Here is a 27,977-nt window from a genome sequence, read left to right as displayed (position 1 = left end):
AGTAATCTGGATGATAGTTAGAATGTAACTTATACCTATCAATATGAATGTTTTTATATGCAAGCATGAAGTATTGAAATGATGTTAATGGCCTAGAGTTTTGTTGGTAGCATACTAAAAAAATGGAAACCGAAAATTGTCACAAGGAAAATAAAACTGCCTGATTTGGTGTGGTGAAAAGGGATGGTTTTTGGAGGCTAAAAACACTTCAATTGTCACGACTTTAGGGCATGATTACCTTCATATATATGTTATAGAAGTGCGGTAAAAATTTGAGAGTCGTTGGATATAGTTAAGGGGGTAAAAGAGGATTGGAAAAATAGTTGGACAACGATGGAAACTTGAAAAACAGATTCTGTCATTTCCTTATTTATTGTCATTTCAACCTTTACATATCCATTAATCATCTCTTGGGCCTAGGAAATAGATTCTAAGGAGTACTATGTTGTTTACAACAATTGGATGATGTTGGCATTCATAATTGGACTCGAGAAATAGTGAGATTTATGGGACTCGTTTGTAATGCCATCGAAGACTTGAAATGATGAATTTGTCTAAATTATTTTGGTGTGAATGGACGTATTTTGTGATTGTGTGTGTTAAGGTTATTAAATTGAGGATTATCTTTAATATTAGATGGTAATACATGTTATTTTTCGACGTTGAACGAAAAAGAAAATTGATACACACTCTGTAGGAGCTTGAACACACAAGGGCAAAAGGTAAGTAAAATCCATTTCCAACTACGATGCAAGAACCTAGTATTTGTGATATGGTAGTATTGAAATATTTACATAACTTTGATAAGAGACTTATTGTACATCATATGATGGTTATGATCTTTGAGGATGCGGTTGCGGAACTTATTGATATCGATCTTCATTAAACATATCATTCATGAGCATTTTCATATGAATACACCGAGGCATGTGAGGCATGCATATGTGATATGTTTGGCATTGCGGATAATACTTCTTGGGTGATTGCAAAGATAAACAGGGGATGGGCTTTAGTGATTATGGGAGGGTGGACCACTGGACTCTACCCTTGTGATATTATGATTATTAGCGCTGTCGGGTGGGAGACTTCTTGGGTGATCATAGGGATAGTTAGGGGATGGGCCTCAAATGGTCACGAGAGGATGGTCCACTCGTCGGTGTCGATTTCATATTGGCCATCTGATATTGATATTGATATTATGCAGAGCTTTATCCAGTGTATAGTAAGTGGGTTAAAGGCCCAATGAAATGAAATGATTTCGAGTCGAATTTAATGAATATTGGAGTATGATGCATCTTTATTATGATGCTTAAAGTAAATGGCATAGTAGCATATATCGTTATTGTTCGTATTCATGACATACATGATTTTTGCTTACTAAGCATTGGTTTATATAGTTATTGCATTCTAGGTGAGCCTGAAACGACATAGAGAGCACGACTAGCTATGGAGCTCTCACAGGATTCCAGAGTTCGATGTACATGGATGACGATCTGTAGGGTTTTTTTGTGGGGTTTTTTTTTTAAGCTTATGGTTTATTGTGTTATATGTTGGGGATCCTATTTTGTATATCTTTTGACATGACCTGTAGACATGTTTATAACCTCAAAACATATATGTTGGATTATGGTGATATAATTTTGGTTCTGATATAATATATGATTGTCACATGTGACTAGGAGTTAACAAACAGGGACATACTTGTGAAAATGCTTATGTCGTATCATCAGGTGAAAAAAAAATGTGGAATCCTATGTCTAGGTCGAGTCATCAAGTTCATTCCCACACAGGGTAATGTATATTTATCTATACAAATGGAGTTGTGACATAAAGTACCTTTACCTTTTAATGTTAATGTGCAAAATATCCACATTTTTTGGTATTTCCGCTCTTACTTTTACTTTTAATTTGCGAAAATCATCATTTTTATCCAATTTCTCAATAAAAAAAAATATATAATGAACTAATATCTCAATTAAAAGTTATAAAATGACAAATATAAACTCTTCTTTAAGTAAAACAAAAATAAAGAACAAATTACATCTATACTCTCAAGTTTTTAAAAAAGTAACACTAAATTTCAAATAAATAATTGAAAATTGAAAAAATCACTTTCGTTTTTAATTTTTATTTTCTTTTTTTTTTTTAATTAAATAGGAGGGCATATTTGTATTTTACACTTTTGATTGAAAAATTAGATGAAAATGATGATTTCTGCAAAGAAATGTAAAAGAAGGGTGAAAATGCCAAAAAATGAAAAGTGAGGACGTTTTACTAACATTGAAGGGTAAATACGTTTTTTACTAATTACCAATATTATGGAAACCCAACCGGATTGGTCGGTTCAACCGGAAAAATCTAGAATCGGATAGATAATCGGTTCAGTTGATGCTTAAAACCCATAGGTCAGGAACTGGCTTAAAAATCAAAAAGCCAGATGTCCTAACTAAATATTGACGTCCTGGTTGTGGTTTTTACTGAGTTTCCTGGTTGATTTTGAGAGGAAAAAAATAAGAAGTTTAGAAAAATTCAAAATTTAGCACTGGTCTTTCATCTACCTTCTTCCGTTTACATTAAGCTCATTGATGTAAAACCATCTTCTCTACTTTAAATACCCAAAAATCTATAAAATAAAAAATAAAAAAACTTTTAAAAATTGAAGAAGAAAGAATCCACAGCATAGAGAGGCGTCGTCTTCTTTTCTTTATAGGTAGAGATGTAATGAGGAATAATTTAGAATGTAGGGTTTTTATTTTGGCCCATTTAATTTTAGTTAATATGTAGGGAACAATACATAACTTCCACATATAAGAATTACATTTTAAAACTAACAAAATTGTCAAATATTTCAAAATTCAGGTGTTAATTCCACCATACTCCACCTCCACAAGCCCACCCATCCCTACTATCCACGTCCGAAAAAAATTCCAGAAATTAAAAATTGGAAATCATACCCACCTTACAAAACCACTTACCCCACTACATATCTTTACCTCCCAAAAATTTTTCAAAAATTAAAATTTGAACATTACATCCTACATCACGGAACCATCATACTCCATTCCACCTCAACCTTCTATCACACCCATCCAGAAAATTTCCAAGTCACTAACATGCATTATACGTGACTAATTGTGACCAAATTTGTATTTAATATAACTAATTGTGATCAAATTTGTATTCAATGTGACTATCTGTGGGACCAAGTCAAACTTAATTGTGACAGTATGTGATCAAATCAAAATCGATCACAATTAACAGAATTGGTCACAACTTTCACAATAAACACATACTTGACCACAAAGAGTCACCACTAACAAATCTTCACACACCGCAGACTAGTACCTCAATCCACCGCTAGTCACCACCCCTTTACCTCCAACTTTACTACATTCACTTATATGTGTTATTTATGACTAATTGTGATCAACATTGTCCTTAATGTGACTGTCTGTGACCATATCAGTCTAATTTGTGACTGTATGTAACCAAGTCACATACAATCACAGTTAACTTAGATCTAATCACAGATAGTCACAATAAAGATAAAGTTGGTTATATCAAATGCACACCATCAACACTTTTAACAAATCCTAATCACCACAACCGAAATCACCACACCACTACCACCTTATGAAAGATCCATAACACCATCCAAGCTGTCGGACTATGCCACCAACATGTCCACCTTAACCTCGTCTACAAACATTGATCAACAGTTAGGCCTAATACCTTCCGAAACACATCAAAAATCAAGTCAAACACCAGTAGCTACGGATTGTCTTTTGGGCAACACTACCTCCAACGATGCTCATGTTGGTACTACCACCATTGCCACCACCTACACTAAAACCCACCACTACTTTCTCCAATCTACCGACTCGCTACTATAACTACCACCTTATCCACATCAAATATAAATTAACACCGCCACCACCACAACTCACACACCACACCATACCACGAATTCAAAGATTCGTACAACTACCATGTATAAGCACCACCATCCCCATACATCCCGACATCGCACCACCATCTCACCTAGATCTAACAACAGCATCACCAATGCGCAGATCTGCACCAATGTTCCTACTCTTGCAGCAGCAAAAAGCATCGCCATGTCAATGCTGTGAGTCGTGCTCGTCGCTACTTGCAGCAACAGCGATGCCACCGGAGATAAGAAGCTTCGTTGCGGAGTCGCTGCCAAGTACTACTTACAACTGTAGTGGTGTGGCTAACACGATTGCTTGTAGCAATGAAGTCGTCGACGTAGCGTGCAACATTAGTACCTCCAACCCAACGAAAAGCTCCACCACAACCTTTGATTCTGGATATGGTTGGTTGGGGTGGATGCGTAGGTAGGTGTGTCGTGGGTAGAGAGAGAGAAAATAGGTTACGTGGGGGTGGGGTGATGTATGTATATTAGGTGTAATTAAATTTTTATTAATTTTAATTATTTAAACCTAATTAACACCTAATTTGTGAAAATAGAACTTAATCCCCTGTTTTTTGAAAATATATTTTTAAATGTAGGTTTCAACATAATTTATTATAATATGTATTCTGTTTTGTTTATATTGTATATATAGTTGCATTTGGGCCCATTTTTAGTGTTAAAATGTGATATGGGTATTAAAATAATCATTAAAAGTTAAATTATGAATATTAAAAATATTCTTTTACTTGATAAATAGAATATATCTATATATATATATATATATATATATATATATATATATGTATGAAAATTTTAATTTAATTATATTTTGTCCCAGTTCGATATGGTTCGACCCTTTGACCCCTGATCCATTCTCTTTTTTGAGTTAATGCCCAAGTTGATTTTCAAAACATCACTAATTACCCAAATCATGATCACGAATTCACAATACAAAGCAGCCTATCCCCTATGGGTAATGGGCCTACTTTAAAAAAAAAAAAAAAGAAAGAAAATTGGTCATAATCCAACAATTCATCTTCATCAAGCTTCTGGGGGATTTTAGTCTGCAACAATGAAGGGGCGAGTGGGCTATATCCAACACGCCACGTCGCCGAATGCTAGCTTCGCCGCCACATTACAATGTACCTGCATCACGAAAAATAGAGAGCTACTCGCATCCACCAATCCTTCATCTTCAGTTTTCTCGTTTCCTTTCCTTTATTTTTTGGCTACTGTCTACTATTCTTTCTTTCACGAATGGCATATTCTTTTTAATTTTTATCCTTATAAGCCAATTGAAGAACTCGGTAAAAATGTAATCAGTTAACCGATTATTGATTGAACCGTCCAATTAATACTGGTTTACATACACGCTATTTAAAAGTTACAACTAGACCAATGATTGGTCAGACTATCAATTTTCAATTGAATCGATTGAGTTGGCCCTATTTTTAAAGCACTGGTTATTATTGTTGTTCTTGACTTGGGTATGACTAAACTTGTAAGATGGTTTTAATTGGTACCCGCACTCAATTTAAATCTTTATTGTGGAAGAAGTCTTGAGTTCAAATCGCTAGAGATGTGAAGTAATTCATCCATTTCACTTGGGAAGAGTAGTTATAAATAGTGTATATTGTCACTCATTAATTTTGGCCTAGAATTTTCCAGTAGATAAATAAAAAAAATACAGCCACTGGTGAAATTTTGTTAATTAGTCAATAAGGACCTATTTTCAAATCTTCGAATGTTCAATTAAAAAATATTTCATATATTCAATTAAGGGTGTGTCTGTTTCCATTGAAAAACAAAAATATGATCGTTGGGGAATAAATTATTCACACAAAATCTGACAACTCTGAAAAACCAAAACAGGCATTTAATCTCCTCTTTCGAACTTTGCCCTTATCTTTACATGTCTCAACCACCCACTACCTTTTCTCTCTGCCATTATCGTCTCTTTCTACCATTATAGTAGACCATAGGATTTTCTCTCACCCCAGCCGCAAAGTCCGTTTCCAGATCCGACCACTAAAAAATTGTGGGAAGACGATTCTTTTTTTGCACTAAATCATCGGCGCCTGCTTTTATCTCCACGCAGCAGGACCTGTCGATGAGCAAGACCATACCGATATTTTGCAGTCGTCGAACCTGTCCGTCCATTCAATATCATGCTCAAGCCATGGCTTCATATTTTCCCACGGTAAGCGTCGACTACACGTTCATTTGTTGTAAACGACAGAGCATATATAGGTATGCTGTATGATATTCCCAAATTATTTAAAGCATTTTTGTTGGCCATTTTTCGTCGCAGATGGGTGAAAACATACCTTTGTCCACCTTCAACCCTCTTCCAAGCAAGAACCAAGCATTGGGCAGGAAAAACGCCGTGTGGACTCCACAAGATAACCAGATTTTCATCATCGCCTACGAGACAGTAATAGCTGACGATCACCGTAACAGAAAACGCTTCACTAGACACGGATGGAATCAACTCATCCAGTTGTTAACTTTAACTCCAGGCATGATTGGACGAAGCAGCAACTCAAGAATCATTGGGATGCTCATCGGCAAAAGTATAAACGACTGCAGGAGTTGGTGAACTGCACTGGTGTTGAATAAATCTCTACCAAGGGAACAATAACTACCTCGAAAGAGTGGTGGGAGTGAAAGGTTAAGGTATATTGCTTCCTGCCGCCATCCTTTTTCTATTACACGATGGTTATATAAAAATTGCATTCCCATAACCAATAACAAGAACGAGTATTCAATGCCTTACTATAATCTAGTAAAATACGACCCCTGCTTGTCATGGTCATTTATCTATAAAACCACATAATTGCAAAAGAGATAGGAAATCATTTATTGACATTGCTGGTGTAACGAATAGTGTATGATGGTGAATAACAAGACATCACTCCAGATTGGTCTGTATATGATGGTGTAACGGATATGGCTGCAGTTTGCGTTTGCAATCATTTATTGTTCGATCCATTTCATGTAGTTCTTAATTACGTTACAATAATTTTTTGCACTACTATGGACCTTGTATTCAAGATTTTAGTATTGTTATAACTAGTAACGCCTTAAGTGATGCCCAAATGCTCATTTTTGCCTGATTCGAATCTAGCCACTAGAATTGAGAAGAAGCGAACATAGGTCTTTTAAACTCTATCTAGTGTTGTAATCACTGAGTTATATAGTTTGCCCGTACATTCTTCAAGCAACGAGAACACACTACTTCAAAGATATTTCAAAATAGCATAGTTACATTCCAGTGGACACCACTCTGCATTCAAGTTTGGATGCCAACTTACGATTTTATGGCATCTTCTCTTTAACCTTGGGTTACATGTGAAAAGTTCAAAATTTTGTTGTTCATTAACGATAGTCTTTTCTTCAAAACGTTGTCCTCGGTGCTTTGTACATTTTTTACGTTAGAGTTCATTCACTGTGTTTTGGACAAGTGAACAAGGACTACAAAGAATCCAGAGACAAAGGCTACAGAGAGATATACAGCTATAAGGTACTGTTTGGGGACGCCTTCGACAGCGACAAGTACGCAATCACATCAACAAAGCTATGTAGAAAGGATTCGCCATGTTCGAAGATAGTGGATACGAAGACATGTAAGACGTTCATCCGATCGACGATGAGGGCAACGGGTCAAATGATGAGGGTGAGAGAGCAGATACAGATATGTCCTGTCTAGGCTGTGAAAGGGAGACAAAGGGAGGTTTGGCAGGGACAATGAAAAAGAGAAGAGATCCAAAATATCAGCTCAGGAATTATCATTTTCTGTTGACCGCAAAACCTCTTCTAGTGATTGAGTAGCTGCCAAAATCAACAATTCTATTAGTCTTAAAGTACCTGATGCTAAGACATGCATGAAAGAGTTGTAGGTGACGACAGATTACAGAAAAACAGACTTATACTTCTGGATGTGCTCATTTCTGTCCTAAGAAAAAATAGGGAGATACTGGAAATGCAAGAAGACGAGAAATAGAAATTCGACTGGGTCGAATGTTACTAACAGGAGTATATGAAGGCTCAACTGAAGTGAGATGTGTGATTAATAATATTTTCCCGTTACGGCCGATTTATGTTAACAAACTTGTTTGCTTTTTAGGACTTATTTCCTTCTCGTAGGGGTATATTGTATGTGGTGATTTGGACAGTACTAGTACTTTTGATATTCTACATCCATATCTGTACTTTGAACTTTATGTATATTATTTTTATGTTGGCTTTTCATTGCATGCCAACTATTATGGAATTGAGACATCAACTTTTCCAAGAATCCTGCTAAAGCAAATTTTCCCCCTCTCTATCAGTAGTACACGTAACATCAATAGCTTCAAGAATATTTTTTTCTTGTGAGTTATTCATGTCCTGCTACGAGGCCATTATCTGTATAGATCACAATTTCCTATGAAGCAACTTCTATAAATGGGAAAATGAAACAATTCTCTTCCATTGCACACAATTTCTTGCCAATAGCACTGTTAATGATTTCTTCCTATTCTACTTCACCTCTAAGTGCATAGGGCGACATCATTAAAATAAGTAGGTAGAATGGCCCATTTCAACTTCAATTGTCTGCTTTTGCCCTGCTCTAATGGTGAAGAAGATGTTGGGAAAGAGGAATTTGTGCAAGAACTCCAGGATGACATTGTGGTGTGGTTTCGATGCTATCGCATTTCAAAAGTGGATGTCGCAAACTACTATCGCGAACAAAGATGCCGAATTAGAAGATTTTTGTTCGCAAGAAACGAACACGTGTTCATGCTGGATGCCATGAAATGTAGTCTAGAAAATCTTACGCAGAATTCAGGATGTATCCTGCAATGCTACGCATATACTTTGCGACGACTTCAGGCTGCGTAGTCATCAGCATGTAGATGTTTATGAACAAGTTGGGATTTTTTGTGCATGAATCGCATGAAAAAGGATACAGATAGGTACAAACGCTATTTAATCGTTCTTTTGAAATTGTTGGACACTACTTCAAGATTGTGCTCGGAGTCGCCATCAAATTTGGTCAACATCAAATACAACTTGATCCAAACTATAATCACAGTGCGGAGCATCATGTACCAAATATGAACAAGCATTCAATATTTGAAAATTGCATAGGCGCAATTGACGGAATGCACGTTACAACTGTATTGCCGCGATACGAACAAGTAAATTTTGTCTAACAAAAAGACATTCGAATGCAAAATGTTCTAGCAGCATGTGACTTCATTTTGTGTTTCACATTTGTACTTATAGGCTTCAAGGAAACCACACGCGATTCACGCATTTCGACACAGGCTATGCATAGTCTTGAAATTTATTTTCTACATCCTACTCCGAGAAAATATTACCTTGTCGATTCGGGATTCACCCACAGACCGGAGTACATGGCTCCATATAAGGGATCCAATATATTGTACCATCTCCAGTAATTCTATGATGGGTACATGTGCTGTAGAAGACACTTTTGCAATGCACGGGAGAAATTTAACTTCAAAAATGCGTCCTGCAGAAATGTGATCGAGCGTGCATTTAGTGTATGAAAAAGTCGATGGAAAATACTCAACCGTATGCCAAGTTACAATTTCAAAGTACAAACTGCTGCTGTCATAGCTACTATAGGTATACACAACTTCCTTCGACAAGTAGAAGTTGTGGACGAGGCGTTCGCAAGAATGGAGACGGATTCTAAAATGATGGTAGTGGATCTTCCAGGCGACAAGAATGAGCCACTGCTGAAATGAATGCACCAGAAATGTAATGAAATGAGTGGGATTGTTTTCACGATTATTTGGCTCAATGTTAGTAGGTGTATGTTCATAGAAGAATGGTGTAATCATTAAAAACTATAGTATGTAGTGTCTGTCTTCGTTCATTATACTGATTTTAGAAGTGGGAAAAAAAAAAAGCTCCGGTATTGCTTTCGTTCAAGTTCATTTTGTCTTTTTTTGGTAATTGTTGGTGGGCCCCCCGCACTACAAAATTCTTTCTTGGAAATTAGTGATGGGGAAAGGCTACGGGAATGTAAAGTTGGTCAAAATATGATAATTCAAGAGTGGATCGTGGAGAAATGATTTAAAATTTCGAACAACTTGCCTGAGAGACAAATTTTTCAATTTAAGTTGATTGTAATAAAGCACACAGTGCACACATGCAATAGGACCTGTATGATGTGACCCAAAAATCAATTCTCATGAGGCAAAAATCGCTTCCAAACATAAGCTAAAAATAAATATAAAATAAAATCCCCATTTTTCCAAATTTTCTAATAAATTTTGGATCAAAATATTTAGAAATTTTAACTGAAAAACTTAGTACAGTCGCCGACCAAAATTTACCTAATGGGCTCTAACTTAAAATTAACATAATTATGGGATTTAGTTATAATGCTAAAGAGATTCACAAGCTATAGTTTTAACCTAATAGTAGAAAGTGTAATGCAATCAATTCCCACTCTCTTTTCACCATCAGTCAAATTAGAGAAGCACTACACTTACATAAAGTTTTTAACATAATTTATAGTTGTCTTCCCGTGATTGATTGTTGCCAAAAATAGTTATCGCCCGGTATAAATTCTGTACACTTAGAATCTTCCACAAAATTAACAAGAATGTGCAGTGTGGGATTTTACAATTTTAAAAATCTTTCTAAGTTCAAGTGTCCAATTTTAATGAATTTCAATTAAATCTTTTAAAATCTAGATATCCTTAATAAATCGTGAATTTATAAGAATTTCATTAGTAAAGGAATTTCAAAAGATTTTGATGGATTTCAAGCTTAAAAATACGCAAAACAAATTCTCTTAAAATTTCACCAGTTTAATGAGGTTATTATATATTATATAGAAATCTATTCAAATTCAAGAAATTCATTAAAATCTTAAAATTTCAATTGAGTACACTTGTAGATTCGTCTATCAACATAAGAATTTGAGAAACCAACGACTAACAACCAATTTTTTAATCACAAGTGGTTCATTTAAAATATTTTTAATTTTTTTGTTATTTTATCATTAAAATACATAAATAATTTGTTTGGAATTAATCTCAGTTAAAATTTTTATATTAATGTGAATTAGTCTATTCAATTTTGATATTAGTATAAATTAGCATTCAAAATTCCTTGCATATGCGCCATAATAGATTATTCCAATTATTAAATAAATGTGAGCATAGACCTCGATTTTCAACAGTACAACAAGGCCAACGAATCCTGATTCCAACTCTTTACATATATAAGACTTATGCACACTTGAACAAATCATTAGTTTCACGTGACCTTCTTCAGCAATGGAAGAGGCGACAGGGATCACTTCAACGATCAAATCAGTCAACTATAGATATATTTGGTTATGAGAGGAACAGTGGATGAGAGATACAAGAGTGTGTATGATAATCGAATTTGAAGAGAGAATACCAAACAAAGTTACTATTGCGAGTGTAAAATTTGGTAAATGATATTAAGTGTGAACTTTTATAAAAGAAGAGAAAAGGTGGTTAACATTGGATGGATGGCACATGGTTTCATCCTTAAGGATGATGCGTTATTCTCATAGGCGTCACCTTTGCTTGCCTAAGTTGAGTGGGTATTAAATGACTTTAAAAAGCATCCACTCTATAACCTAAGTCTGACACATGAAAAGTTGTTTGAAAAGTTGACTGAGAGGCATTTGCTGCAAGACATGTCAAATTGGACAATCGTTTGAAAGATCTCATACTGTGAAACTCTTAGATGAGGCAAAGCTATTTAAGATGACTTATGGAAGAAAGGACTTCACTTTATAGATGGCCTACAATAAATCACGACACTTCGCCTCGATTATGGAGGTTCAACCTCTACATAACACTTCGGCCAAGGTGATGGCATCACTTTGGCTTCCTTTATTTGACGGTCTCGATTAATCGAAGTAAGCGAATCATGTCGAGTACGCCCTTGTATGAATTTTTTGCCATTTTCCTATTTGGCTGCTATGTGATCTAATAAGAGTGTAAAATATGATATTTTGCCCTCTTAATTGTTGCATTGGTATGATTGTTTGATGTCAAAAAACACTCATTACTCTTATATTTTGATATGGATCGCAATTTGATGGAAAGGTGAAATTTGGAAGAAATGAGTAAAAAGAGTCAAAGTGGAAGAAAGTGAAAGTTCAGAGACCAAGTTACAAATAATCCACAGATGAGACGGGCTATGGAATGATGATTCAAGAAAGCTAGGAGTCAATTGTGTGTAGTTTCAAGTCAAAAGAAGTAAAATATGACCATCACATCTTCACAAATCAATTCCCAATTGAAAAAGTTACACACCAGTTTTCAGCCTCATGTTAAGACCCGTTTTTGACATGGAAAATGAAAGAATTGGAAGATGATTTCTGAAGAAAAGTTGTAGCCCTTCGTGCTAGCTTTCCAACTCAACATGAATCACCTCAATCGAATATTGGGAGGAAAAGTTATGGTTAAAATACTAAAAACTATCAGGCAAAAAAAAAATTGAACTATGCGGTCACATAGTTCAAAAGCTATATGCAACCGCATAGAAGTGTCCAAGGAACTTTTAAGCACCGCACATTTGTTCTATGCGACCGCATGGTTTATAACCATGTGGTCGCATAGTTATCCTCCAAGACCAAATTTGCCAAATCCTTAAATTGATAACATCACTTATGGAAACACGTTTTGACACGTTTCTTAAGCCCAAAAACACTCCAAAACGTAGGGAATTGAACATGGACCCCATTTTCCCCCCATCTTTGGCCAGAAACTCCATGTAAGGCTAAGAAAACTTTGGTGAAGCAAGGGATGAACTGATTGGTACCAGTGATGCCAATGTCTCTTCACGCATGTAATTTGATTTTTCATTGATAAACAATTCTAGTTTATGATTTCCTATTTATTGAATATGTTTTGAAATTGGTTTAATATGTATTAGATTTTCATGGATTTAATAATATTCTTTTCATTGAAAAATTTAAGTATGTATTGAATTCCAATTTCAATCATCTCATTGGTGTGATTCGCTAATATTATATGCTTGATGTATGTAATTGATTTTGAGTCTAATTTCAATGAATTAAAGTGAGAATATCTGTAGGAAATATAAATTCTAGAGTTATAGTGACATTCAATTGATTTAGGTCTCAACTTCAAGCATTGTTGTGAGATTGGTTTAACTTTGACTATATTTCTCATAGACTCAATTGTGTTTTGTCTATTGTGAAATTAACTACTTGTTGAATTTCAATTTCATACAATTTTATTGATGATTTGACTACTGCATTATACTTGAGGTATATTGTCGTTTCTCATAGTGATTTGAATGAGTGATTCACAGTAATTAATCCGAACCAATCGAGGAAATTTCTGCGCTTCATTATTTCACACATTGATTCAAATTGCGTTACTTCAATAATTTATAGTTTCACTTCATTCAAACTAATCAATTCCTTACACAAAACACGAAGAAAACCCTAAACTTTTGATCCTTTAACAAATTTCTTATCTCCCTGTGGAGACGACACCCCAAAGCAATACTGCAACTACCGCGTTATACTTTAAGCGTTATCATGACCAATAATAGGATGCTCGTAGTGCGAGAAGTAATAGCAGGAAAATTTTTACTTAATTATTATAACTTCTATACGTAGATTGGATTGTTGTTGATATTGGCCTATTCAAATACCTATTATTGGTAGTGGAAGTAAAGCAAGAAAGTTGTACAATAGTTAGATTGCATTTGTTGAAAATGTTGAATAAATGCATTAAGCCTTATAAAATGTGTGAAATCTAGTATATAAATGAGATGTTAAAATTGGAGGAAAGTAACTAAAGAAAATTCCATTGCTCCCTAAGTGAAATTCAAAAAATGTATGATTTGAAAAAAAGAAAGATTGTCATAGGTGGTACGAAATTCAAAGTTAAAATCCTTCTCAAAGGCATATGTCGGTTTTGTGCTAAATAACTTTCGGTGGATGGTGATGTAAAATCAAGTGACCTTAATTGAAAATAAAGTGGTTTGAAAATTTTCACAAGACTAGTTTATTGATCTGGCCCAAACGAGAATTAAATTGCTATTTTTGAGATGAAACACTTGAATCAGATTTGTTTAAATAGCACCAATCGAAATAAATCAAGGCCTTTGGATCCATTGAGAAATAGTGGTATGAATTTGTTTTGCCAAACAAGGCATTAACTAATTTAAAAGAAAAGGGGACCATTACGCTTAACACTTAGGGGATGATTGATTACAAGCACGAAACTTGCAAAGAAAGAACTTATGTTCTAAACTATTGAATTGGAAATCGGCTGCTCCTCTCTTATTTTTAACACTTAGGAGATGATTAATTACAAACACGAAAAGAACATATGATCTAGATTATTGAATTGGAAATCAGCTGCTCCTTTCTCGCATTCATGAAACTGTCTTTTTATTTTCTTGGTCACTGCCTTTGATCGCTCCTTCTTGGTGAAGGATTCCTTTGTGTTTAGTCTCATTTTTTTGTGAACGAATCTGTTGTGTCCTTGTGGATTGAAGGGTTGATGATTTGGGTTGGAAAGGAGTGTTTGGGCAAAGAAGTTGGGGGCATAGGCCTATGTGGAATTAGGGTAATATTCAGCCCTAATGGTTATTCTTCCACTATTGGTGTCAAGGTTTACTTTATGACAGTCTTGAATCAGGTTTCCAACATTTTTGGGATTATATATATATTTATTTATTTATTTTTGGGTATTTTCTTGTGAGTAAAGTGTATCAAAGTGGTATTAGATCTCAGATTGAAGATCTATTAAAAAATACTCCATAATAATCACGTACTTTTTATTTTTAAAGAGTTTTTTACAAATACTCTAAACAACTATTTTAAGTTTATTCTTTCAAGAAATAATCAATTACAATTGTTTGCAATGTAATTTTGAAAAAATGAACCAGAAGCAAGAAAAATTAAAAGTAGAACCAATCTTTCGTTCTTACGAAACAGTCCTCAACAGGTTATTTTAAAAATTTGTCTTAATATCCATGATCTGCTCAACTATATAATGTAATCCAGTAGCATTTTAAGCTTCGAATCTCACAGGAGAATGGAGTTTATATATGGTGAGCAGAAGATAACCCAACATACAAAATTGTGCATTTTCATACTAAATTTAATCACTGCTTTTCACAATACATCACTGCACCGAGAAAAGCAAACCAGACTCTGTATGCCAATCACCAGCTTTGTATGAGAACATGAAACTCCAGTGACGGATTAAACCCTTTGTTGGGTATGTGCTTCAGAATGACTTTGGCCCACATTAAGAGGTACAATATCTCGACTGCGCACGTAAGTTAGAAACTGCCCTGGTAGCTCTTCCAGTAAAGCTTGAACCACTGAGATTTGTCCACCTGCAAAGGATGAAAAAAATGTACGGCTGAGATGTCTTAAGATGGAAAAGAAAATCACACAAACAAGAAGAAAAAGATTACACTAGTTTACATGTTTGACATGTAAGGTGGTAGCAAAGAAGAAAGGAAAACCAACTAAAATTTTATCTATTGTCTAGTTGAGTCGAGTTTTGTCCAATAAAACACACCGAACATAATCACTGTGATTGCCTCAGTACCATGCCATTAATCCAGAGCATTTCTTAAATCCATTAAACAAAAAATGCATGCAAAGTATTTATACATCTTATGATGAAGTCCTCGATGAATAATTTAGGTAATCTACAATCTAAATCCTGGGATGAACCAAAATATTAAGATGAAAAGGGACCAAAGGCACTAAATAATTTATGTCATCCAAATGGTCATATCTGATTAAAGGCGCTGACCATGCACTTCACGCATTGGAACGAATTGAACTATGTCTCGTGTAGCTATCCTTCCAGTAGAACTCTCTAATCGACGTCCCGTATCAGCATCAAGGATCTGCATTGCAGAATTTACGCATGAGATTCTCTAGGAATTTAATTACTGAAAATACTCCATCTTTAAGAAATTTCTCGCTTTGATAAATAAAACAAAGAATATACCTCCATTTGTGTAAAATCTGCACCACCAACTCCAACAATGAGGATTGACAGTGGCAAGTCAGATGCCCTGACCAAGGAATCTATAGTTTCTTGAAGATCGGTGAGGACTCCATCCTACAAATTTAGAAGTTTAGTACACAGCATTAAATTGATATAAGGGTTAAAACATTGATAGTCAAATTATTGCATCAAACCTTTTTTTTCCCCCTCAAATTAGTCACAGCACTTCCATTTCTTTTCAGTTTACACACATCTATGGCTGCTGAACTAACAAAAATACTAATATGGCTTAGAGCATTATTTTTAGGCCCATTTGGCCCCCATTTTGGAGAAATGAAAATGGGAGGAATAGTGTTCTTTTTTTTCTTTTTTTTTTTTTTTTGAAAAATGTATGGTTGAAAAAGAAGGAAAAGTTTTCGATTTACGTATAATATTATTTTATGAAAAATTGTGTGGTTGAAAATAGGAAATAGAAAAATGAAATGTAATAGAATTGAAATTAATGGGGGCCAAACGGGGGCTTAATGTCTAGCTAGGAAAAATCTGTCAGATTTATTTTTCCTTTTATTGTTTTTTTCAGAAACGCATTCTGAAAGAACATGATTCAAACTAGGTGCATTTTGCCAGCTAGACTAAAATAACAAGTCAGTTAACGTCATATTTACTGTTAGCTACTCGGCATTTCCACTAACTCAGCTTACGGAGATGGACAAATGCAGGAACTGAAACAAATGCAGTGACTGGTTTGGCAACAAAAAGACCAAAATGAAACTACCCTGTAAGTGGGGTGATTAAAAATGTTTTTAACCCAATAATAAAATCAGACATGAAAAACATAAGAACAAGTTGTTCAAGACATACAGTTATAATCAACAGGACATAATACTTGGCATGACTGTCAGAGATGGAGTGGCCAGCAATATCTGCAGCCTTGTTTATGACTTGACCAAATAGTGTGGGTCCAGCAAGAGTAACATTTTGCAAAGCACTTGCATAAGCAGACATAATACCTTCTACACCTTCAACCTGCAAAAACAAAAACGAGAATTTTATATAAACGTATTACATGTATCTGAAAAATCCATGCAGTGTCCTTTAGCCTACCAAAGATATAAAGATAATGACATGCCTCGTCTATAGTTTTCAGAAACCTCTAGTTGTTCTCCAGTTTAAAACAATTTACAAACTAATACATGCTTAAAATTAAAACATTATCAAAATCTTTAAATACTTCCATGACCGATTCCAGTTAAGTAATAATAGGAAATGCTTGTTTGAGTTTCATTATGATCTTATGATTTGAAGTCAAATATTAATTTGAATCACATTCGCAACTACCACCCATTTATTATCCAGATATTTCAGAGAACCCATACTCCTTTTCATTATGTTTCCAATGCAATGAAACCCAAACAAGCACATGATGATAGAAAGATTAAATTTTTCAGAAAATAATATTGCTCAAGCAAAGATTGTTACCTCGAAACCAATGGGACTTCCATTCAAGTTAAAACAGTGAGATACTGAGCCTTCATATGATCTTCCACCAAAGCCCCAAGCAGGAAAGCGTTTATCTGAATCATAGAATTGAATGACCTCCCCAACTTCCATTATAGCCTAAATGACATTTTGTCAGTATTATCATTTAAATCCCAATTTTAAGTAAAGTGATAATTATTCAAATGCTATTTGATACTAAGTAAAAAGAGGAAATTGCTGTAGTAAAACTTTTGGGATAAGAAATTACTCTGACATAATAGAATCAAGAAACTAATAGTGACATCTTTGGTCATTGGAAAACCTTATTTATCTCATTGAGTAAACTTTTGACAAATCATAGGCAGTCACTGATGTCTTCATCCAACAAGGTACTTAGAATATATTCACCGAATAAAAGGATATTATATTTTCTTTAGAAGAAATTGAAGATGTTGAAAACAAGTCAGTTATTCAACTAAGGTGTTCCACCTGCTTACCTGCTGGTAGGCATTTAACTGGCCTGAAGGATTAATGTAATGTAAAGAATCTGGACTTCTAGGATTTCCGTTCGAAGCTGGACAAGTTTAAACCCATATGAATTAATCTAGAACTACAATTTAATTGCAGTAAGGACAAAAATATAAGATTGGGAGAGACAGCTACCAGTAAAATCAACAGCAACCATGAAATTAAGCTCAAAACCACTGGAAATGTAATCAAGGAAGCTGTACAGTTGTTTCTCAATTAAGCCGTCCACAAAAAGTTGACCTTTGAGAAGCTATAAATAAGGATAGGAGGTCAGATGTGCCAGAATTAGCTAAAGCCTCTGCAAGTACTCACTGCTTAACTAGGAGAATGAGAAACCTTTTCATGACGCCGAAATCCAGAAGGTGGGGAAATGAAATTTGCACCAGTTTTATTTTGGTGAAGAGTTATCAGTTCGGCCACAGATTTATGGAGTTTTCTGTTTGAAGAAAATACTACTCAGTACAGGAAGGGGAAAAAATGAAACCCTAAACTCTACAGAAAAGAAACTAGGAACTAAACATTGAACTTCCCAGGATGGGGATCAGAAATGAACTCCTAACTAGAAGCACCTATATACGTACAAATTGATTCTACATACCCGATAAATACATGATTACCATCGCTATTAAAATCAAAGCACTCGATAACCAATGGGTTTTCCTGCAAAAGGGAAACATAATTAAAAAACAAGAGAGAGGGTTTGGTATAGCTGTACAATGACATGACATGGGACATCAATTGTGAATCCTACACTTTTAGTGATGATCTCCAATGTTGCCCCATGACTTTCTGTATAAATAACTTATAATTTAACACTACAAATTCAATTTTTAATGCAAAACACCTAAGAATGTCTACCTTGTGACAGCTGGGTAGATGCTTATAAATAGAAACGTAAAAGATCAAATATGATAAAATCATAGAGATTAATGTTAAAATTACATTGTCAGAAGTGGGGGAAAAAAACTTTGCCATCTGAAAGACATGCAAGTTTGAAAAGTTACCTTGCTCCCATATTGCTGCATCGTTAGACATACAGGTTTCCAAACTGGACTCAAGTTGTTGTTCACGACTTCTGTCTTGCAAATTGGAATGGAACCCCCAGACTCGACAGTTCTAGAAATTCTCAAGAAAGGATCCTAAAAAAGATAAATATATGAACACTTCAAGAAAAGAAGTTTAGAGGGACACCAAACTCTATTAACTAGTTATTCAAATCATTTCTTTTCTTCTTTGCAAACACCTACACTTTTGGAAAATAGATCCTTGTTCTCCAGATGTGAACAGCGAAATGTCATCTCCACTGCATCTCTGGAAGCAACAGTTTCCTCTGCATGGACTGTAAGTGTCCCCAAGTTTTTTGAACTCCGTCCATCTCTATGATGAAGATTCAAGGTCAAACTTTGATTTTGCCTAGTAACGATCTGTCACGAGCAGAAAGGGAAAACAACATTACACTACACAAAATCCAAATTTATATCCAGAACACAACAATGCCAAGAACCATAGATAATTAAGATAAAGTAGAACCTGTTGTGTTAACAGTTTACACAAAAACAAATGATGGACTAATCATCCTTCAACCAAAACCTTCTTTTAACACAAGTTACAATACATTTTCATGTACAAATGGATCAAGAAATGAGAAGTTACAAGCAGGTATAAAACTCTCCTTCTAAAAACAAAAGCAAACTCTCAACAGTACTCCAATATATTTTTACAGATGCAAATAAATTTGAAGTTTGTAGAAGCAAATAAAAACAAAGTTGAGTAGGAAGTAAAACCATATTAATGGAATTATACAGGAGGCATTAAACTTAAGTGAGATAGATTATTAGACATGCTACCAGTCAAAATACAGAAAAAAATTAGCTTTGACATCAGACAGATTTATTAGAGAATATAAAAAACTATAAATGCTTTTTCCATCTTCAACTCACGGCTAAGATCACCCCTAAAGACAATCTTTAGAACATGTTCTGTCCCGCATTTTTATTATATATTCAAAGGATATGACAGATAGATTCAACTCACCTCAGAGAGATAACAACTGGCTTCACCAAGGAACTCTTGATCATTTAACTTCAGCATCTGCAAAGTAGGATTAATTGTTGTTTGAGTTATACATCTAGAGATGTCAACAATCAAAATCAGCCAGTTAAAATTAATATAGCCAATTTAAAATTTTAGTACCAAAGTATTTAAATTACATCTGAATGGTATCTTTGACATAATATAACTTCTGAATTTTCTCCCAAATATAATAACATCTTTCCACAAACATACATGGAAAAGAAATGCTTTTTCTTTATCCACCATCAAGCTTCACAATATTGAATAAAGACAAATATGGTGAAGCAAATTAATCTAAAATCAAATATCAACTATATTTTGAAAGAAAATAGCTTACCTTCAAAGGTAAGTTATGATATTTTGTATCAACATCATAAATGCGAAAGCTGAAAAAAAATGGTTAGACAAGTCAAGCAAACCATTAAAAGAATACAAAAGAGAAAAAAAGGTACAGCAATCTATAAAAGTAGAAACATTCCAAAGAGAACCAATAAAATCGTACATCAATGGTTGAACAATCTCAAATTGATAAGTAACATTAATTTTTTGAATCCAAACAGGGTCCAGGTTGTTCATTATCACTTCTGTGCGACCAAGTTCCTCAAGGCTTCCATCCCTTTTCTTTTGATACGACACAACCATAGGATCACTCTGAAATTAAGAAGAATGTGATGCTTCAGTGAGAAATATTATTTATATATATAGAAGGAACAATAATAAAAGGGAATACTAACTCAAGTGAACTTCTAGTACAAAGATGATTCTATGGCATAAAATAGCAAAATCTCAGGGGCTTCTTGAAGACCTTATGATCAAATATAATAAAAAAATAAGGAAATCAGCACATTCGGATGACAGAAACTTGTGATCATCATTAAGATAATCCAACCATACATCCCACAATTCTTATAAGTTGAGCATCTTTAAGGCTTTGCTGATGAAAGCAGCAATAAGGGCTTCCTCTCCCCACCTCCGACCACCCAAAAAAAAAAAAAAATGCTTACACTCCTCTTAGATGGACCAGATAGTTCGCAAAATAGAATATGCACAAGGAGAGAAAGTCTAAAAGTGAAAGAAGTAAAGAAAAAACTTTCAGAACAAGCTTCATATTTCTAATTGTCCACTCCAATCCTCTCCTTCAACATATCCTGCCCATCTAACAATTTCGTGAAAAGAGAAGTAAAAAGTGAAGGACACCCATGTATTTATTTTTCAGAACAAGCTTCATATTTCTAATGACCCACTCCAATCCTCTCCTTCAACCTATCCTGCCCATCTAAGAAGTTCATGAAAAGGAAAAGAGAAGTAAAAAGTGAGGACACCTATGTATGTATTTCTGCTGTATTTGATTTGGAATCTGTAGAGATGTCCACAAACCTTGAAGAGTTGGGAAGACAAGATTTCAGTAGAAAATTCTTTTTCAAAGTCATGGGCTGATATAAAGAGAGCGGACAACTGCCTGGTGCTTCCCTACAATGGTTAGATCACTCCCCTTCTTCTAACCTCTCTTGGTTAATCTAGAGAAAGGTACAATAGCCATTCATTTTGTCTAGACATTGGGATAGATTGCAGATACAGTTGTAAAAATGGGATACCATTACTCGTATATTCGTGCTTCCCTATTCTCGAACAAGAATTTCAGATCGTTGGCATTATCCTTCACATTCATGTTCTCTCCTTGTTTTTCTATGTATTTTTTATTTCTTTTTCCTGGTGCCCGGAACTGTTTTTGAAAGAAACTTATTACATCAAACTCTAGAAGTGTTTTGAAGTAATTTCTTTTCCCATTCTCGCTTAGATTATTTTATTTTTTCGAAGTTCACTAGAGCCTATTTTTCAGGCATGGATAAGGAATTGGCATGTAACTTTCTAGAGAGAAAATTATAAACGAAGAAAAGCTCGATTGCCAAAAATCCTATTGCAAAGGGAACCAATGAAGTGTTACTTAAACTTGAATAATCCAAAACCTATTTTTTTATACACAACGTTTCTTCATATCCTCCATGTTTTACTAGCAGCTCCTGGCTAGAGTTGTAACATGCTGCTAAGCTCCATTTGTGCATGCATCGTTATGTCTACAGCAAGGCTACATATTTTTAAAAGTGGCCAGAAGCAATTGAAAATTTGTCGTTCCTTAGACCTGTCAAAGAGCTTTAGATTGGTAAGATTCATGTAGTCAACAAGTTTATCCGGAATAAAGGTTATATTCTTCTTCTTAATGCCGTCATTATTTTTAACAAATTACAACAGATTAATTATGAAGTGATTGCAGAGATCAATAATATAATATCACATATATTGCTATGTAGGATCTTAGAGTGACACCACAGTAAGTTCAATGACATTGACGTGGAGTACAAATTTTACACTTTCAAGACTCCACTCAGTTTTCTATTCTACATATGTCCAAAAAGGCCATTCTAAATTTCATCTGGCACTGCATTCATGTTTTATTCATTTAAGAATTAATATTTCTAAAATATTAACAATCTCAAGAATGTCAAGGATTTCAAAGGCAGTAATATAACAGCTAGAGACAAAGGAAAATCTAAACTGTCACTTTGAAAAATAGAAAAAGTGACCTACAAGCTAAATATTATGATATAGCATACAAACAAAAGTGTGAACGACCAAGATCGGACCAAATTAATGCATGCACAAAAAAGTTCCAACACTTGAAAACATGAAAAGACAACGGGATGTTAAATTTAAGTCTCTAAACTTCAATTGAGTACCTTAGACAGGACATCAAGATCACGAAGCTTTGATGCTGATAGAGATAACTGCAGTTCACAATTAAATAAAATGTAATGTGAGGGCAGTCAAACAGGTTTCTAGTGCAAATGCTACAAAATACACAACTTAATAGAAGGGACCAAATATGGTCCATCACAGACAAGCCCAAGATTACGGAATAGGGATTGCCTTGTGGCTTAGACAATTACTATCATATCTTCTCTACTGATGTTGAAATGCATCTCATTTTCAATTATTAAGTATTTCTAAATTTAAGATTAAGCAACGCAGTCAGCAAAACATACATCTGAAAACAAACATTTTGGATGAAAGAAATTTTGATACTAAATCCTGGTGGAACTAGAGGAAGATAATATTAATTTCCTAGGATAAGTCAGGATACCATCTATTCACGAAAAGTCTTGATTTCATCCCTGTCTCATGTTTTACCTAGGTCTACTCAGCCAAGAGAGCCAGATGGGAATCTCTGAACTATTGAATATTTTGCCAAAGGTAATTCTCAAAATGCCATTTTCACGATGCACTAGAGTCAACAATGGAGAAATCAGGTCTAGATCATTCGTTACAGTAAATCACCAAGATTTTTCATCCATTCTAATCTTGTTTCAGAGTTTAAATACTATCATAAACCACATTTTCACGTGAATGCGTTATTGATTCCTACTTATTGTTAGGCTCACTTTTGTAAACCTATCATCTAGTATTTGAAGTAGAAGACCAATAATTAAGAACAGTTACCCAGACCGTCTTCCTCAAACCATGAAATTTACCCCCCCCCCCCCCCCCCCCCAAGAAGTTATTTTAGAAATTCACATGTGATATACTCTACAAGAGTGCTTCAGTTTTCAATCTGACGATAACTCGAGGTATTACAAATAAGCTGCATGGCCTGCATGGTTCCCAAAGTATTGGAATTTCGAAACTCGATATCTGGACCACCTGACAGTAAAGTCCAAGGAGTCAATAATTCGTGTTCAAAAAAATTATTCTCTCTTTGCCACATCAAGAGAGAACTTTACATCCCTTGATTTAGACAATATAAGAGAACTCCATTGTGGTGGGGTAATGCATCTGTGATTGTCCCTACAATGGTGCCTTACAAATATCAGCAGTTAGATAAATTAATTGGACAGGCTTGCCCAAATATTTAAATATCCCTATTGTCACAAACATTGGATTCATATAACAATCTTTTAATTTCGATTATAATAATATAAATAAAACCTCCCATGTCTCACTGGATTACTCAATCAATTCTCCCAAAAGCTACAGCTAATAGGAGAGATTCAATCAAGCCCTTATACCCAATGAATAGGTACTGGAATCAACTCCAAGCACTATTCGTACTTATTTCGAGAATCCCTTGCAATCAAGAACTTTTATCACCTAACAATAGACCCCAGGGTCTGCCCCGAGCACTAATATTTTAGAAATTATTCCGAGAATCCCTTGCTAAATAGACGCAAGCACGTTATATATACACGTATGTTTATGTACCTCCATTTTTGTGAAAAGAGCGTGGAGGCCTTTTGTTCTGAAGAAATGGTCCACTGCATCATTGTGGCCGGCATCACTGCGGACATTCTGGGGCCTCTGGTGGCTCCCACCGCCTACGGCCTGCTTGCCACCCTCTAAATCAGAAAAGCAATTACCCATGATTCAGAATCAAAACCTTATCTCTTTATATAAATCTTCGGAAAACCCAAAACCCTTCAAGGCTTTATACGGGACAGAAACTACAATGGTTCCTGGAAATTGCACGTAATAAATCCCAAATTAAATACAAATACTCTATTTAGAATAATTCAAATTGGCATTTCCCTTGAATGTATCGAAACTGAAATAAAATTTAATAATTCCCAGTTGTCACGATTGAATTTATAGTTGATAAATCCTATTCTTGGGTCCAAAATCAAATCAATCTCTACAAGCAAAGTCTATTTAACGTGTAGAAGATGCTAGTACATTTAACAATTTCCATAATGATATCGATGAAAAATGCAAGCGAAAAAGAAGTTTTGTATGATGGTTGAAGTCTTTACCTAAACGTCATAATTTGAAACGTCACGCGTGTGACATACACGAGGAGATAATCATTTCTGTCAATATCATCTTTCTTTTCCTTCTTTTAACCATTCTATTTCTTAGCCCTTCCTTCACGTCCTTTAAAATTTTAATATATTTTTATCCCCTTTTTTTTATCACATATTTTTTAATAAAATAATATCACAAGTAAATTAAAAAAAAATTCTTTTTTAAACACGCATTCTTCCAAAAAATATTATTCCATAGCTCTTGATTCGTTTCCATTATTTTTAAAATACATTTTTCTCTCTTATTTTCAACCACATGTTTTTCAATAAAATAATTTTACACCTAAATCCCAATCTTTTCTTTATTTTTAACCACATATTCTTCATTAAATTACGATTTCAAAATGTATTTTTGACAAATAATGAGCTCAAACAGGGTCATAATAATTTTTTTCTAAAATTTTTCTTTATAATGGAGTCAAGCAAGTGCTTTGCTTACTTTTGTTAGACTAGGAACAAAACTAAGTGTTACTTAAAAAAATTATTAGAAATGGCCAGATAAGTTCACTTCGTCCCATCCAGCACGCTTTGTTCCATTGGCCGACTTGATAAACATGGATAAAAAAATCACACTCTAACTTTAAAATTTAGAAGTATACATCATAGCATACACTGAGGTGCTCCTTACTAAATCGACGAGCACAACTCGGTTGGGCATGCCAGTATAATTAGTTCTATATAGGCTTTTTTTTCTTTTTTTTTTTTTTTATCCAGGTATCCCAACTTACACCAAACTAAATTCTGGACCTCCAAGACCCATGCCCCTAGAACCTTGGAGAGGGTAAATCGCGGATTATACCTTAACTGGATCACAGATTCCCCCCATTGACTATACACTTCTGCGTACAAGAGACTCTCCTCCACAGTGATTGCTCCATACCAAATTTTTTGGCCGCAGGTTCCCACCAGGAATCGAACTCTCCACCCTGCCGCTGGAAGCAAGTCAATGTTGATTGATCCATCAGTTGAGCTGTGCCCCGAGGGGCTATATAGGCTTATTCTAGGCACGTGGGGAGTCTATTGTTGAACTTGAAAATTCAATATTTGTTTGGCATCGACTTTTAAAAAAAAAAAAAAAAAGGTTGAACCTCAACCTTGAGAATCCCCACCGTCCCGTCCCTGAAACATTGTGAAGAAAGTAAATCGCGGGATGTGCTCCAATAGGGCAGGGAACAAGAGTTTGCCCGTACACTGGTGTCCATAAAGAGTCTAATTTCATATCTCAAGAATCGAACCCTCACACTGCGATTGTCAGTAAGGCTGAAACTATCTCACTCATATCCTTTGTACCACTGTGTTATGCCCCAGGGCGTTGACACTAATTTTTTTAATTATACATTATATGGGATTCGTAATTTTTCTCATTTTTCAACCACAAATTTAAAAAAAAAAAATTATTTTTCACTTAAATCATTTTTACTAACACGAACTTTTAATATGAGATCTAATTGCATTTTTCGCACGTAAGGCAATCCACGTCTGAGTTACCTTCAACTCCTTGACATAAGTGGCTTCACTCAAATCAAATCGAACATTAAGCCCAAATTTGAAAATCATTATTTGAAATTTATTTTTTACATACTCATTTTCAATTACAAATTTGCATAATAAAATATTCAGCATGTAAATACAAAATTTCTCTCTACTTTTTAGTAACAGATTCACCTAAAAATTACTATTCAAAATATGATCTTTCTCATTTAATGATTATCAAACATGGACTAAATTAGTTCGTCAAATCATAGAACTAAAATCAAGAATCGAACCAGTTGCACATTGACATCCCTTGATGACACATCATGAATGCAAACTAGTTGTACAAAAGAAGTAGCACCTTGAAAGAGGTCTTCAACTTGAATATAATATCATGTATACAACAATCAATCTATATCGTTTCACTTTCTCTCTTTTTTCGTTTCTATCATTTTTCTTTTTTTCTTTTCTTTTTGGCTATAAATGTGTTTGTATAAAATTCAAATCGTGCCTAAAGTTTGAACTACTAATTACATAAGTAATTAATTGTCGGTTAAATTTCAAAATGAAAATCTGAATCTGTCTATGCTTTTGTACACTTCTTATTTGATTTAAAATCCAAGTATAGTTAGATTCCATTTTATATTCTTTTTATTTTGATTTTTCTTTTTCATTGGTTTGTAATTTGAAATATGGTAAATTCCTGTATGGAGTCCCCCCAATGTTTCATAAGTAAAGCAACTATATCCCCAATCTTGCATTTGTGTCACTCATGTCGCAAATCTTTTAACGTCATTAGCTCAATATCTCCAATGTAAGGAAAGGAAAAAAAAAATTAAAAAAAATCTATTTTTACATTAAATGGTCACATAAAACATATGTAATGATGTCTCACTCAAATGGTACAGAATATAGGATTTGTAGTTCAAATTCGGTTGGATTTTTCTGGGGGATAATTTTGTTTCCATTATTCAACATATTTTTCACTGAGAAAATATTATTTCTTTTATTCCACAAGTTTTTGATATTATTTTCATCTTTAAGAATATTGTTAGGATTTTGATATGTCCCACATATATAGTTGTCCCTTCTTTACAATTTGATTTATTACAGAAGTTAGAATAATTGTGAAAAACACAATTGTTGTAATTCTTTTTTCCATTATAGTTGAATAAAATATCCAATTTCTCTGCTAAATTATATTTTTATCTTTTGTGTTCATCTTATTGTTGTGATCAATATTTCATATCGTGCCGTATAACCTCGTTCCGCTCCCAACAAGTAGTATCATAGTTTTGGTTTTTTGAATTGTTCAAGGTTCTCGTTCTTGATGGCAACCCTGAAATTTAATATTCCGCTTTCGGTTCACGATACTATATTCTCATTATGGCAAGTGAAGATGAGAGATGTACTTGCGCAGATGAATTTGGATGATGCGTTATTGGAATTTGATAAGATGTCCTAAACTTGGTCAACGGAGGAGAAATAACATGAGGATCGGAAGGCACTTCTCACAAATTCATCTTTGTATTTTGAATAACATTTTCCAGGACGTTTGAAGGAAAAATGGCAACTGCATTGTAGTTGAAGTTTAGCGATTTTGCATAATTAAGA

The 27,977-nt window shown here is 34.4% G+C and overlaps 2 protein-coding genes across 3 annotated transcripts; one reads left to right on the top strand and one right to left on the bottom strand.

The window, feature by feature from the left end:
- Positions 1-5,808: 5,808 nt before the first annotated feature.
- Positions 5,809-8,234, top strand: LOC111379834. The gene is made up of 2 exons (XM_023003269.1): positions 5,809-6,137; positions 6,249-8,234. Exons 1-2 carry the CDS (start codon positions 6,048-6,050, stop codon positions 6,534-6,536), a joined length of 378 nt encoding a protein of 125 aa, XP_022859037.1. The 5' UTR covers positions 5,809-6,047; the 3' UTR covers positions 6,537-8,234.
- Positions 8,235-14,887: 6,653 nt separating this feature from the next.
- On the bottom strand, positions 14,888-24,861 carry LOC111379835 (protein BONZAI 3). 2 transcript variants are annotated; one of them, XM_023003270.1, is made up of 17 exons: positions 24,840-24,861; positions 24,295-24,545; positions 22,776-22,823; positions 20,543-20,691; positions 20,378-20,426; positions 20,002-20,058; positions 19,215-19,391; positions 18,972-19,106; positions 18,566-18,627; positions 18,304-18,403; positions 18,103-18,217; positions 17,937-18,013; positions 17,440-17,577; positions 16,822-16,986; positions 15,961-16,074; positions 15,760-15,856; positions 14,888-15,331 (listed from the first exon to the last, which is right to left on the bottom strand). In XM_023003270.1, exons 2-17 carry the CDS (start codon positions 24,451-24,453, stop codon positions 15,195-15,197), a joined length of 1,779 nt encoding a protein of 592 aa, XP_022859038.1. In that variant the 5' UTR covers positions 24,454-24,545; positions 24,840-24,861; the 3' UTR covers positions 14,888-15,194. The 2 variants fall into 2 exon arrangements, with proteins under 2 accessions (XP_022859038.1, XP_022859039.1); XM_023003271.1 differs by lacking the exons at positions 22,776-22,823; positions 24,840-24,861 and having other exon boundaries at positions 24,295-24,791.
- Positions 24,862-27,977: the final 3,116 nt, after the last annotated feature.

Source organism: Olea europaea, unplaced genomic scaffold, assembly GCF_002742605.1.
Source record: "Olea europaea var. sylvestris unplaced genomic scaffold, O_europaea_v1 scaffold204, whole genome shotgun sequence".
NCBI lineage: Eukaryota > Viridiplantae > Streptophyta > Magnoliopsida > Lamiales > Oleaceae > Olea > Olea europaea.
This window is presented reverse-complemented; position numbering and strand designations above follow the sequence as displayed.